At 40.3% G+C, this 14,121-nt stretch overlaps 2 protein-coding genes across 2 annotated transcripts; one reads left to right on the top strand and one right to left on the bottom strand.

Moving 5' to 3' along the window:
- Positions 1 to 175: 175 nt before the first annotated feature.
- On the bottom strand, positions 176 to 3,095 carry LOC108044560. Its single transcript, XM_017123610.2, has 4 exons — positions 1,629 to 3,095; positions 1,284 to 1,570; positions 835 to 1,222; positions 176 to 777 (listed from the first exon to the last, which is right to left on the bottom strand). The coding sequence occupies exons 1-4, from the start codon at positions 2,746 to 2,748 to the stop codon at positions 455 to 457; spliced, it is 2,118 nt and encodes a 705-aa protein (XP_016979099.1). The 5' UTR covers positions 2,749 to 3,095; the 3' UTR covers positions 176 to 454.
- Positions 3,096 to 3,147: 52 nt separating this feature from the next.
- LOC108044561 (60S ribosomal protein L13) lies at positions 3,148 to 4,357 on the top strand. The gene is made up of 4 exons (XM_017123611.1): positions 3,148 to 3,218; positions 3,477 to 3,737; positions 3,807 to 4,115; positions 4,177 to 4,357. The coding sequence occupies exons 2-4, from the start codon at positions 3,495 to 3,497 to the stop codon at positions 4,279 to 4,281; spliced, it is 657 nt and encodes a 218-aa protein (XP_016979100.1). The 5' UTR covers positions 3,148 to 3,218; positions 3,477 to 3,494; the 3' UTR covers positions 4,282 to 4,357.
- Positions 4,358 to 14,121: the final 9,764 nt, after the last annotated feature.

Raw genomic sequence — 14,121 nt, 5'->3', positions numbered from 1 at the left:
ATCCAAGTTTATGGGTTTTATTTGATTTTTTTACCGATACCATATCTAATAATTGCATCCAAGTTTTAAAATATATATACATTGTAAAGAAATTTAAAAATTATTTATTTAAACCTCTTATAAGTGAGAAATTCTTTTAAAATATGTATGAGACTGAGTAAGATTAAAAAGCAAATTTTGCTGATTAGTTTTAGTTTTATTTAACAAATATTCTTAGATTAAATTTTTCATTGGGATCTATGCTGTCTGTATGTTCTCTTAACATTTATAAGTTTATACCTATAGATGTTCCGTGTCAGGCCAAGGTTGTCTTTTGGTTTACAGTACGGCGGAATTGCGTTTAGACTATTTGCCTTTCCCCTGGTAGTCATGCTCATGTACACAAGATCGGATTAAGTTTAAAGTAATTAAAATGTAATTGTATTATATAAAAACAGGGATAGGCGAATGCATTCTAATTGTTGTGATGTTGAAGGAAGAGGATCGCGTCGATTTGACTGCCGGTTAGCATAAACCGCTTGTTAAAGTCGTATATTTGGTCTCGAAGCGCCTTTTTGAAGCTGAGGGTCACCACGCCGGGCACGCTCTGGTACAGTGTGGCCAAGTCACGCAGCGTTCCATAGATGTGACCCATTTTAAGCCACCATTCGATGGGTGACTCATCCAGCTGGACGGCAACCTCGTTGCGATACCGCTTAAGATCCGTTTCCACGGTGCTGTCGGCATCCCTCTTTGGAGGATTAGGGATATCGGCAATGTCGAACAGCAGTTCCAGTTCTACAGGAAGTTATTCGTTAGTTATGGATTACAATACACCTTGTTCTTTTTACTTACTCGACTTGCCCGCTGCACTGACTCCTCCCGTTCTTGGTTCTGACTTGATGGCCACATTACTAGAGGTGGTCGCCACTTCATTGGTCTCACCTTCTCCCAACCCCCCAAAGTTCTTGTTATACTTATGGGTCAGCATGCGAACGCATCTGTCCAGGTTGTCAATGGTGGTCAGACGGTGGAAGCGAGGGTCCAACAACGCAGCAGCGGTCAGATTGTCATTGGTAATGATGTGGGCCTGCAGCACACCGGCAATTGTGCGCTTCACATTCATCATTAGCGGATCATCCTGTTCGGCAATGCCCAGCTTCTTGATGAGAATCTTAGAGGTGATTGGGGAAAGCATACTGCACAATGGGATATCCTCGCCTCGCAGTGTGTCCAAGGCAATCTGATAGATATTAAAGTCAATAAGAAAGGTGTTCACAAGCTCAAGTTAGGTTCATGCCTACCACTAGGGCACTAAGGGCCTCCGTCACCGTCTTGGCCGAGATCACCAACTGGTCCATGTCCTCGGACCAGGAGATGGATTCCGCAAAGAACTTAAGCGTCTCGTACAGAGTCCAGGGGAAGTGCTCGTTGTACGGGGGCAGCTCAGATACCTTGGAGGCGATCTCCGACGAGTGGCGCTGCATGAGTTCCTTCACCTGCTCCAATAGCGAGGCCACCTCTTCGAGCTCAAAGACGCGTCGCAAACATTTGTCAATGACCGAAACGTAACACAGTACAATGGGGATATCTGCAAAACAAGAGGTATTAATCAGTACGTCGTCATTTCTCTTTAAATCTTCACTTACTTTTTTCTCGCAGATAGGTGTACAGTAAATCCTCTTCGTCATCGTAGTTTATGATGGCCAGAGTGCAGTTGGGCAAATAGAAGTCGGTCAGAAGATCGTCCAAAACGATGTAGTCGGTGTACTCTACAGTGGCGTAAAGGATGCTCCTCACCGACTGCGTGTCCTCGTCCAAATAGTGGTGGAAGATGCTGAGAAAGCGCCGCTGCTCCACATTCACCCAGTGCTCGAAGGCGAAGGAGAAGGGCTTATCGGCGGTGAACTCTCGCGTGACTTCGCCGACCTCCAGAAACTTGGAGGCATGCATCTCGCTGATCAGGGAGTCGATCTTGTGCTGCTCTGGCATGGGAGCCGAGCTGCCCATGGCCTGGCGCACAAAATCGCTGAAACCTGCGTCGTACAGAAACTCCACGTTTCGCAGATCCTTGATCATTATGTCCGTAAGTGCCTCGGCGAGATTGGCTATGTTGGCCACGGTATAGCCCCCATCCTCGTGCTTAATGGCCCGTCCGTGCAGTGCTCCCGAGGGGATAGCCACCTTACGCTTCCGCCCATACTTCGGCTCCATGTCCAGACGCTCCTCCTCCTCGACCAGATTGTCGGCCTCGTCGTAGGTGAACGGCACCATGGTCTCGTACAGCATGGTCTGAGAGGAGGCGTCCTCCTCCGCCTGCATAGCCGCGGTGGCCACGGCGGCCTCGTCCAGCTCCTCGTCAGAGGCGTTGTCGTGGTTGCGGTTGTTGATGAACTCCAGCTTCACCCGGCGGGACGACACATTCCGCTTGGACAGTGGCGGATGGGACACGTTGCGCGGCGTCTTGCGCGGCGGCACATGGATGTCGTGCTCCTGGCACAGCTCCTTGAACAGATCCTTGTGTCGGTGCTGAAGGTGCGCCCGCAAGTTGGTGGTGTTACCATGGTTGGTCAGCACCTTGTGGCACTTTATACAGACCACGTTCTGCTTGGTGATCACCTCGTTGTTGTCGTTCGAGGGGAAACCGAAGTAGCGCCAATAAACGCTCTTCATCTTGGGCGAGTACAGTTTGGAGAAGTTCAGCTGCGATACATCCTCATACTTGAGCTCGCCAAGGGCCACCGGCGACGCTGATACCTCTTCACTCATCTCCGTTTCACGGGGGGATTAGGATGTTTGTTTTGATTTGGATTCGATCGACTACGATTGCAGGCCAATGCAGGAATTAGCGCGCAATTTCTCGATTATAGATAGACGGTTCAATAGTCAATAGTTTTTTATCTGTATCAAAGGTACAGTTCAGAGTTGCCACGCGACACGCCAGTCAATCGATAAGGCAATTAAACGTTTATAAATGCTCGAAATGCTCTCGAAACTATTTTTACTTATTTTTACTGCCTGCTTAAATATTCGCGTCACAGTTTTTTATTTTTAATGCGGCTGACGGGCGAAAAAAATGCGATTTGTTGAGTATTCTCGCTAACACTGATTGCATCACCAATCGATAGCTGGGGAAATTTCTCGCTCGCCTTAGGGAATTTTACGAGGGAAATTTTCGTTTGCTCAACGACGTGAAGTTGGTTGCGATTTCCTTTTTAATTCGTTGTTGGGAAGAAAAGGTGTGTGAATTTTGTGTGCGTCCCGAAATTTAATGAAAATAAAAGATAAACGCTATGGAACATTGGCCATCGAGTGTGCAGAGTGTGGGCGACTCAAAGGAGCCTTAGTGACTGCCTTTAGACATTTGAAAGTGCTCTTAATTAAGGGAGAAACAAACAAAATGACTCAGCCACGTGGGCCTGCAGCTTGGTTATGCCGCATTTACGGGTTTAATACATATAGACATTAATGTTTTCGTTGTGTTTTGCACCTTACAGCCAATCTAAACCGCCAAGATGGGTAAGGGTAACAATATGATTCCGAATCAGCACTACCACAAGTGGTGGCAGCGGCATGTGAAGACCTGGTTCAACCAGCCGGCTCGCAAGATCCGGAGGCACGAGAACCGCGTCAAGAAGGCCAAGGCCGTCTTCCCCCGCCCCGCCAGCGGTGCCCTGCGCCCTGTGGTCCGTTGCCCCACCATCCGCTACCACACCAAGCTGCGTGCCGGCCGTGGTTTCACCCTGGAGGAGCTGAAGGTGAGTTGTGCCGCCTGGAAGATTTCCACCCGATGATGATCCACTGGCTAACTCAATATTTTTCCACAGGGAGCCGGCATTGGCGCTAGCTTCGCCAAGACCATTGGCATCGCCGTCGACCGTAGGCGCAAGAACAAATCCCTGGAATCCCGCCAGCGCAACATCCAGCGCCTCAAGGAGTACCGCAGCAAGCTGATCCTGTTCCCCATCAACGAGAAGAAGATCCGCAAGGGAGAGTCCTCCGTGGAGGAGTGCAAGCTGGCCACTCAGCTCCAGGGCCGCGTTATGCCCATCACCAATGAGCAGCCCACCGTGGTCGAGTTCCGTGATGTGACCAAGGAGGAGAAGAAGTTCAAGGCCTTCGCCACGCTGCGCAAGGTAAGTTTAAGCTTTAGGAATCCTTTTCGCCTTAGATTCTTATATCTCATGATATTTCCAGGCCCGCACTGATGCCCGTTTGGTCGGAATTCGTGCCAAGCGCGCCAAGGAGGCCGCCGAGTCCGAGGACGCCGCCAAGGGAGACCCTAAGAAGGCCAAGAAGTGAACCACATCTAGACCTGATCGTTCTGTCTTAAACATCAACAACCAGAATAAAATATAAGTTTTTTCTTAAACGTGAATATTTGTGCTATTTGTTGTTATTATTGGTGTGCTCGATATGAGTTATATCGATAGAGTGTTCAACTATCGATAGTTCGGTTCTTGGCGCGCTTTTTAAAATGTCATCTGTTTTAGGTCGCTCCAACTGAAAACCAACTATTTAGAAATTTGTAGTATTTTTGTTATTACATTATTATTTTCATACAAAAAGGAAGAGGTGCTACAAAATAACGTTTCTATACTTGTAGAGGACAATATAATTCTGATAAAAGTTTGCTTTAACAAATTAAATTTTTGACTTTTTGAGGATTCCTAAGAAATCGTTTATTGAATGTTTTCCAAGAAACCGTTCTTTAAATAATTTAAAAAAAAATATTTTGTTTTCTATAATTTTTTTGAATAAAATGCTAAAATGTTATTTAGAAAGGATAAACCTGACGAAAAACATAAATTGTAGGTGCTGAATGTAAAAAAAGTCTAATATTTTTTTTATGCTGCTCTTGCTTATTTCGGTTTCTATGTCCAATTAAGTCGAATTAAAAAAAATAGTCAGTTCTTAACAAAAGATAGCTTACTACATTAAAAGTTTAATAGCAGCGGACATCACTTTTAAATTCGTCAGATATTAAGCTGGCTAAAGATAATTTAATTTTTTAGCGACTAGAGATACTTTACAAAAGTAATTAAATAACGTAATTTTTCTAAATAGAAAAGTTCAACAATTTTGTACTTTTGTGCTCGTCCTGTGGTGGTTTTCTGAAAAAAGTTCGAACCATTTATACATACCGTACTACATAGTTCTTAAAATTGTCCTATTTTTTACATATAACACTTTACCCGTTCGAAACTTATTAAGAAACAAAAACTTTTTCAGTAGCAAACAAGTAATGCTGGCTGAAACTATTAATGCGCCGTAAAGTATGCGTAACCAATGGTGCGGATAAAGTCTAAAAACACTTTCTAAATAAACAGTAACACAATTTTTAAGCACTAAAATATTATTTAAAATGTGCAGTGAGAACATTTTAAGAAATCTCACGTTTGATTAGTCCAATGTACATTTAATATGAAAAATTTAATTTTTTGAATTTGCGATTGCTAATATTTTTTTAACTCGTTAAAAGGTGTTCCGGTTTGATAAAAACATTAATAACGAAATTTTCTTAGAAGGCTCAGATGAATTGTAGTCTAAATATTCGATTTTTTTAGTTTGTTGAGATTAAGATAAATTTATCCAACATAAATTCAGTAATTCAGGCATCACAAGCTTAGAGGCTAACCACATATGCATATATTCAATATTCGGCAAATATGTAGACGCCTTATGTACCGCGTGGCACTGACCTCAAGATTATCCCATTTGCACTTGAACCGCAAATATTAATTGAGGCTGCCACCCTGAAATTCGTGTGACGTATGCTGCTAATAAGGGCTAACCCACATATGACCATATATGTATAAAGATTTATGCATGCAAAACCATAACTTCTATGTTGGTAAAAAAAGGGTTGCTCTCCCTCAACCAAATGTGACAAGCCAATTCAATTATCGGGTGATGCAGCAGCATCCAGATTCAGATCTACATACAAATCCCAATCCCACTTACCCGACCCGACCCGCACCTTGAACCTTGTTTATGCACTTCACTGATTTTTATTTCACTTAACCTTGTTTGCTGCTCCTCTGCCGAAAAGGGGCGAGGATGCTTGTTTCGGTATCGTGTCAACTGCATTCAAATTTTTATTATTGAAATTTATGAGCGCAAAAGTGATTTTCCACATAGTTTTTCCTGCTGCCCATTGCCACCCCTCAATTTTTTTTGTTGGGTTTCCTGCTTTTTGATTGTTTCTCTTTCCGTTTTTGCTTTGTTTCGACTGTTGTTTATGGACCATGCTGGTGGCTACCGGGGTGGGAACAGAATGGCTTGGGTGGTTTTGGGTGCTGATCCGGGGGCAGTGGCTCGAGCGGTAAACAAGGAAGCGAGAAAACTGCTCGTCCGTAATTGGCAATTGTTTTTCTATTTTTGTGTATGTCACCTTTCGCGGCGACAGTTGCCGGCAAAACTTTTTGCAACATGTGCGCCAGGGTAACAAATCAAATGCAGATTTACTTTGCGGTTCATTTGAATGGAGAATGCTCGTCAAAAAGTAAAGTACACAGAAAAAATCACCGTAGTGTTTTGGTCGTTTTCCCCTATTTTTTTTAGATATTTTTTTTAATAGGATTTATAATTGCAAATTTTAAAATTAAATTAAAAGAGATTCAGAGGTTACCTTTGAGATAATAGAGAAACACTTTATTGTTAAGGAACCTATAAGCCGCAAAGTAAATTTTATAGAATTTAAAAAAAGAAGAAAGAAGATATTGTTTGCGGTTTGGGCATGCTATAGTTGTCCGGTAATCGAAATTAAAGTTTCCTATATTTTTAAAATTCGCGATTCATCGAAGATATTTTTCTTTTCTTGGCATACTTTTAATTCATTGGTACAATTTGTTTTCTCTGTGTAGGGCAATGCGGACTGAGCGTGGTAATGTTATTGCAAAGATGGGAATTTAATTTAACACTTTCCTTCGCCCAAATGCATTTAAATTTTCCCTTCTTTTTATCGCAAAATCGATTTGCTGTTAAATCTAATGCGGTGAATTGGCAGCATAATTGATGTCAGGGCAACTCATCCCTTTTCATTGGCTGTGGGTTAATCTGCATATGCTGCGACTGCTGCCTGTGAAGTGTCCTTGCTCTGGATCCGAACGGATACACATTTGTATACCTAGGCCCGAGGTTCCGTCTGCACCATAAACGCAATCAGTGCTTAATGATCCATACAGCAATTGGATTAGTGCCTGCCAGCATGCAGGGAAAACTCGTCGACTGAGGAACGGGACAAAATCAGGACCAGGAACACTAACTGCGATGCCGATTTACATGTGAAAGAGCACTGTTGCGGCTAACGTCCAATTGATTAAATGCATATGCAAATCATCTACTATATTCTTACTAATATAATCAGTGCAAGGAACCGTTTTTCTAGGTTTTTCCTATGCAGATCCACCTAATCTATGCATATATTAACTTAAAAGCATGAGCATATAATAAAAGAAAAAATTATATTTTGTTTCTAATTTAGTTTAAAAATTGCTAATAAATTTGTATTTAGTGTTTTACAACTAAACATTATAATATATTAAGGGTAATTTCGAATATAAAAAGCACTTTGAAGATTCTTTGATGGCGTAAGCAACATTGTGCTGAAAAAACCTGAGGTAAGAAGGGCGGTTATCTAAAGGCCTTCCAAAATGATAAGGAATTAGAATGCTCTTCGACTTGGAAAGACTCTAGATGTCCGCCCCTTTACGCCAGGTATTTTCTGCTCTTTGTTTTTGGATTTTAGTTTTGCCGCATTACATTCTCCAAAGTGTCCTTTAGAGTGTCTGCTTTTGATCTGGCTTACAAAATTGCTAATAAATTTGTATTTAGTGTTTTACAACTAAACATTATAATATATTAAGGACAATTTCGAATATAAAAAGCACTTTGAAGATTCTTTGATGGCGTAAGCAACATTGTGCTGAAAAAACCTGAGGTAAGAAGGGCGGCTATCTAGCGGCTTTCCAAAATGATAAAGAATTAAAATGCTCTTCGATTTGGAAAGACTCTAGATGCCCGCCCTTTAACGCCAGGTATTTTCTGCTCTTTGTTTTTGGATTTTAGTTTTGCCGCATTACATTCTCCAAAGTGTCCTTTAGAGTGTCTGCTTTTGATCTGGCTTACATTGAGTATATTATATATTTTTTTTTAAATGAGTATATTTTATGTTCTTGATGTTGTTTAAGATATATACACTAGATTAATGGAGTACAGAACTCACAAATTACCAATCTCATGTCAACAATGGTCGATTATTAATAACAGCTTTTACGGAACTCTTTCAGTTACGCTATAGATTTTTATTTACTTAAACTTATTACTTGCTTACTTCTTTTTACCGACACATGGTGCATTCAAATGGCAGCCTCATCCCTCTACGACAACAAAAGATGTGTTATGCTCCATCAATTATGAACCTTCCTAATCCGAATCCTTGCTATTTGATGAGCTATAGAAAGTACACCGATTCCTAATTCCCCAGTCCCCGAGCACACAATAAAATGCTTATTATTTTTCCATAAAAAACCACCCAAAAAACCAAACAAATTAATCAAATATGCAAATAGCCGGGAGCGCCCCTCCGACATCCCATGTTTTCACGCATCATCGATCAAAAATTGGCACGTCATAAAAAGAGCAGGCTCATGCATATGAGGGACCCTCACAGGAAGTTGCTTTTTTAGCCCACTTGGCTCGATTATGAGATCAATAGAGGCTTCATGATCCTGGCAAAACAAATCGTAAAAAAGGCAAATTGCAAATTGCAATGGGCGCGAAATATCAAAATCGAATTAGAATTACAATGGCAGGAAAATTTTCGCATATGCAAAAATAATTGCCGGAAAATATGCAAATGAGGTGGGAAAAGCGGCTGAAGTGGGCTGGCGTGAAATTGAAAACTGCATAGACTTAATGTAGCTGCGAAGTGAGCACTTAAAGCGTTTTGCAATTGTTCTCCTTGTGCGAGTTGAATGTCCTTTATCTGGCCACGTGTTTTGGGGCCCTTCGTGAGTGCAGCACCAGCACGAATAACAATGTTCCGAAACCCTTTGGGCCCGGGCCAAAATCAATTATCATTCTGGGGCCAGTGGGCGTGGCTTTTAACAATAACAGAACAAAGATAATGAGGCTCTCTGGAGTGGGGCACCACAATTTGCTAAATATTGCATGCCAGCATGGAGTTGCTTTTGGTTTTGGTTGTTGCCTTGACAATAAATTAAACGATTTGGGGTTTCAAATTTATGTGTGCGCTTAAACTGTGTAAAACATCTTTAATGCAGAGGATTAAAGTTCATGCTCCAAAACTATTCCTTTTAAACATCAATTAAAGGTGACGAGGAGTTGCTAACACTAAACCGGTATTTATTAGTTTATTCAAAAGCTTTCAAAAAAATCATATTCACTTAATGATGATAGCTTGAACATATTTGTTTTATGTGCCTAAATTGAAAAATTAAAAGAAAAACGTTTCTGCGCATTCTTTGGCTATGATATAAAAGATTTGTTTGATTAGTAATATTTGTAATTATTTGGGTATTATGATTTATAGTTCAGTATACATGCACGAATACCACATATAGCTATATAACTTTATTTACAGCTAAACTGGGGTTCAGAAAGACAATTTTAATAATTTCTCGTACTTTAAAGTACCCATGTGGCTTAATAAATTGTTGGTCTACTTCAACTTGTGTGCTGAAGCCATTATTTCTTGGCTAAAGAAAGTCTAAAAAGGTTGTTAAAAAAGTAAAATATGTTCAAGTGCGTGGCAGATGATGTCCGGTCCCAGTTCCAAAATATCTCCATTGCAGAAAACTCCTTAACCCTTGGTCTCAACCAATCTGGAAGCCCTTCAAGCGAAAAACAATTACGCAACTGTCCAAAAGCAGATGAAACCGAGAGTCCCAGCAAAACCACAGCCCAGTTTATCGCATAATCAAGTGCAGACAACAGATTTAAATTTTTCAATGAAAAACACATGTTAGGAAATTGTCCAGGGAGTCCAACCTGACCCACCCAAACCCCGACCACAAGTGAAACATTTGAATGCGGTCGGGCGGGCTTTAAAATCAAGTGTCTGTGTGTAATGCGATATTTAAATTTTACCCAAAAAAGCAGGCATAAAAAACGGTCAGATTGGAAATAGATACACTCGAATAAAACCGAGTCGGGGGTTGGCTAAGCCCGCTAATGTGAATACAATAGAGCTACTTGAGGCGACCGGGGATCGTTTACTCACGCCACCGACCGCAGAAGCACCCTCCTCCAACCTCGAACCACCCGAAACACCGAGTTCGAAACTACCCCTTCCCAGAGACCGCAAAAAAAGGTCGTCTGACTTTCAATTAATCAAATTATCGCGCGCCCCGGGGGTTGATACAAAATCGAGGAGATGTGGATGTGGAAACCACTTGAAAGTTGCAGATGGGAGGACAAACATTTGTCCACTTTTTGCAATTTGTACAGGTCAAACGCTGGCAGCGAATCCGTTTTTGATTCTGTAAATTTTCAATTGTTGTTGTTTGCCGCGTGTTTTGTGCACGCCACTGGCAACGTCAATAAATTGTCAAAATCTGTCAAAATTTTTAATGACTGTGTGACGGCTAATAACCGAAAATCGATTTGTTCAAGGCGGTCTATTGATTGCGATTGAGTTTGCAGTTTTCTGGCCATTTTTTTGCAGTACTGCGGACGTTTTTATGGATTGCTCCTCTGGACAAACAATTGAATCTGTGCGTTTAATGATCGGGGACCATTTTAGAGTTTTTAACGTCAGGAGGTTGTTTTTCATCCATCTAATAAATGAAAAGTCTAGCATGTGGGCGATGGTCTTTAGTGGGGGTTAAACATAAAAATGTTTTAAATTCAATTTCACTGCCTTGCAAACTTTTGACTAAATTCCTTCCGCAAAAGTATAAAAATGAGCTTAATATAATCTGATTTGATTTTATTATCAGGGTAATAAATATCATTTGTTTTAACAAGCTTTTTCTTCACTAAAAAAACATTGATTTATGGGAAGTAAAAACAATAATATTTAAAAATAAATCATGATGCATTTAGCTTTTATATAGGTCTAAATTTAATGAAGTATTACAATACATTCAGTTAAGCTTTTTTAGTTTTGCGCTTTTAGAGGATAGCGGAACATTGATTTGCTCTTGGTGAATGAATTATTATACCAGAATATTGAGAGTAACAATTTTCCATATGAATCCCATCATTTGCATTATAAATTTGAATAAAAATGAGTTTTCATTGGCGATAAATAACTAAATATTTGCAATCCGTTTTATTTCCAGTGTACTAACCTTCCGTTTTACTGGCTTTCACTTCCACAAACCACAATCACTGAAACTTTCGCACCTGTGTCGGATGACCAGGGAACCTCAGAGTCTACAAGTGCAGGACTCCGACCACCACCACCACAACTTCCTCATCCCGGAGCTCGAAAAAAGCTGATGTCTAACCCTTTTTGGTTTAATTGCGATGGCAGATCATAGCCATCAGTCCGTTGCTGCAACAAAATAACTGACAACAATCCTTTAGGATTGTATACAATCCGAATCCTCCGACCCGAGTCAATGGTTGTATCACACGCATAAATTATCGTAACTGTAGCAGTCGAGCATGTTTCAGTTCATTAGGGGACAGTTTTCGACCTTAACCCTTCTACGCGAAACGCTCTGTTCCCGTGTCCATATGCAAAATAATGCCGCATCATTAGTACGACGGCCAACACTGGGAAAGGGTTGCAAGTGGGGCACGTGTCGAGCACCGGCTGCAAGTCCTTCGATTCGGGACTTTTTTGCCCTAACCCAGCCCAGAAATCGTGTCTTTCTCTGGATTTGCATATGCTGATGTTCACAGCATCATGTGAATTAGATTTTACTGCTTTTCATTGTCGCAGGTCAAAGGGTTTAAGGGCATGAGCAAAACTGTCTAGTCATACAAGTCTGTGTTTTTAAAACTTGTTATTGAAACGAGAAAGGGGTACATTGAATTTTATTGAGATAAGAAAGCGGCTCTGTAATGAATATATACTTTTTATTAGCATGACCAACCAAGTCGATTCAGCATGTTCCTAAAAACCAAACAAAATCAGGCACTAAAAAAGCTAGACTTACCAAATGTACCCAGAAATCCCCCTTTTTTTGTTCTTTGTATAAAAGTTTAAGAATTTGCCATGAAATTGAAAGGTAAGGAACAGCTGTTCTGCCAAGAAATACGCTTAACTTTAAAATTTCATTTTTAATTATCCACCTTTTTAAAAATCTGTTCTATTCGAGAAGCCCCGCCCCTATTTCTTGCACAACGCCTCCGCTTCTCAGTCAGTGATTTTTTCCCACATAACAGGGAAACCACACAAAAATATTGACCTTGTTAAGTTTTGGCAAAATAACCAGCAGAGTCAGCGATCCATCTGGGCAAGGCCAGTTACCTGCCGGAGATCCCGAGATGGGGAGATTGGAGTTGTAGGTCGAGGGACTTGGACAGGTACTCACGCTTTATCCACTCATAAGTCACGGCTTCGTTTTCCAGCCAAAGAAGTTGCAGGGCACCCATAAATCAGCTCCTCATATAGGGAACACGAGCAACAGTTCATCGGTTCGGTTCGCATATCTCTAATAATGATATCAGCGCACGCTCTGTGGGGATACTGCCGCCTGATTGCCCCTTCGACAGCCTCCCGAAAAGTGGGAAACTTTTCTCAGGCCCCTTTCCCTTTTTGTGGCCCCAGCAGGCGAGGCATCGTGACACCATCTCCATCTCCATATCCATTTTCAACTGCTGCAACCTGCACTAAAGAGAATTCCCAAACAGTTCAGCCATCCTCTTTCTCACCCACGACCCGCTTATTACACTGAAATGAATAAAACAATTTCTTTATAGCATTCACGAAAATAAACTACGTTATACCTTCAATTTTATGGTTTGCATAAAATCTATTTTCTATAACACCCCAAAAAAAGTTTATATTAAAAACCAAATACTTGGGAAAAGATTTTAATGATAAATACATCATTTTACAATTTTTAGGTTTATAGTTGATAACATTTTAGAAAAATAAAAAGAAATTTTTTTTCATTGAAATGTATTTATTTTTTAGATGTGTAATGCAAAAACCACTACGAAAGGAATAAAAAACAACGCGAAAGATAGTTGCCACACTATGAGGTATCCAGTAAAACAAAATTATGTATGCATATATGTATTTACTTCTCTGGTTAAATAATTATTTGGTTAATGCATTTTTACACTTTTTATTAATTTCTCGTTTGCAGTATTAATCTTATATCTAAAGATAAACGAAAAAACATATCCCTGGTTCTTTCGAGTACCGAGAAGCAAAGAAGGATAAAGGATAAAAGCTATGAATGTCTCCTTTATCTTTAATTTCTTAGCTCCTCCACAAAAAACAGTAAACACCAAAAAGAAGAAGAAAGGATCCAAAATGAGATGAGTGTATTCGTTTACTGGTTTTATCCCACGGCACGATAAATACAGGCATGGGCGTATCCAAAGGAATAAAATTACTCCTTCCAGAATATAAAATTTTTGGAAATTCTTGAAAATTATTAATATTGATATAGAAACGATTTCCTGGATGTTAAATTAATTGACACATAAAATCTTTTCTTGTTCTTGATAATGTAACTTACTTTCCTTACTTTAATCAAAAATATATTTAAATTCCTTTTAATATGTTGATGTGTCACGATCTGTCTTAGGTAACAAACACTTACTTCAAATAAATTTGATTATAATTTATTGGATGGTGGTATCTGGTTCCAAATTATTTTATTTTATAATTTTAAAAATAATTTTATTTATTAAATAGTTTAAAATTTTGTTTGTACACCAACGAATTAATTTTGATTACGTCCATGGCTGCAGAAGGGGATAGCTTGCTTGTATGCATACGAGCAGAAGAAACTGCGACAATGATGATGATGACGATGATCAAGCGACGATGTGATTGAAACAAAACATCTTATTATTACCTTCGACCGGCCAAAGGAACGACCCCGTGCGACCTCGAGGTAAAAACAAGCGAAAAAACACAGAGAGTGTGCAAAAAAATTCCCACGCTCAGAGGCCAGAAGAGCCAGCCTTTTGTCGTCTCCGTCTCCT

Source organism: Drosophila rhopaloa, unplaced genomic scaffold (genome assembly GCF_018152115.1).
Source record: "Drosophila rhopaloa isolate 14029-0021.01 unplaced genomic scaffold, ASM1815211v1 contig_2, whole genome shotgun sequence".
NCBI lineage: Eukaryota > Metazoa > Arthropoda > Insecta > Diptera > Drosophilidae > Drosophila > Drosophila rhopaloa.
The sequence above is the reverse complement of the archived record's forward strand: the minus strand, read 5'-3'. Positions and strand labels throughout refer to the sequence as shown.

Excerpts from the sequence above, each read along its gene's own strand:
- LOC108044560 (XM_017123610.2), bottom strand. The coding sequence starts at position 2,748 with ATGAGTGAAGAGGTATCAGCGTCGCCGGTGGCCCTTGGCGAGCTCAAG. Across the intron at positions 1,571-1,628 it reads CACCTATCTGCGAGAAAAAA|ATATCCCCATTGTACTGTGT; the intron begins GTAAGTGAAGAT and ends CTTGTTTTGCAG. Across the intron at positions 1,223-1,283 it reads AGGCCCTTAGTGCCCTAGTG|ATTGCCTTGGACACACTGCG; the intron begins GTAGGCATGAAC and ends AATATCTATCAG.
- LOC108044561 (XM_017123611.1), top strand. The coding sequence starts at position 3,495 with ATGGGTAAGGGTAACAATATGATTCCGAATCAGCACTACCACAAGTGG. Across the intron at positions 3,738-3,806 it reads TCACCCTGGAGGAGCTGAAG|GGAGCCGGCATTGGCGCTAG; the intron begins GTGAGTTGTGCC and ends ATTTTTCCACAG. Across the intron at positions 4,116-4,176 it reads CCTTCGCCACGCTGCGCAAG|GCCCGCACTGATGCCCGTTT; the intron begins GTAAGTTTAAGC and ends TGATATTTCCAG.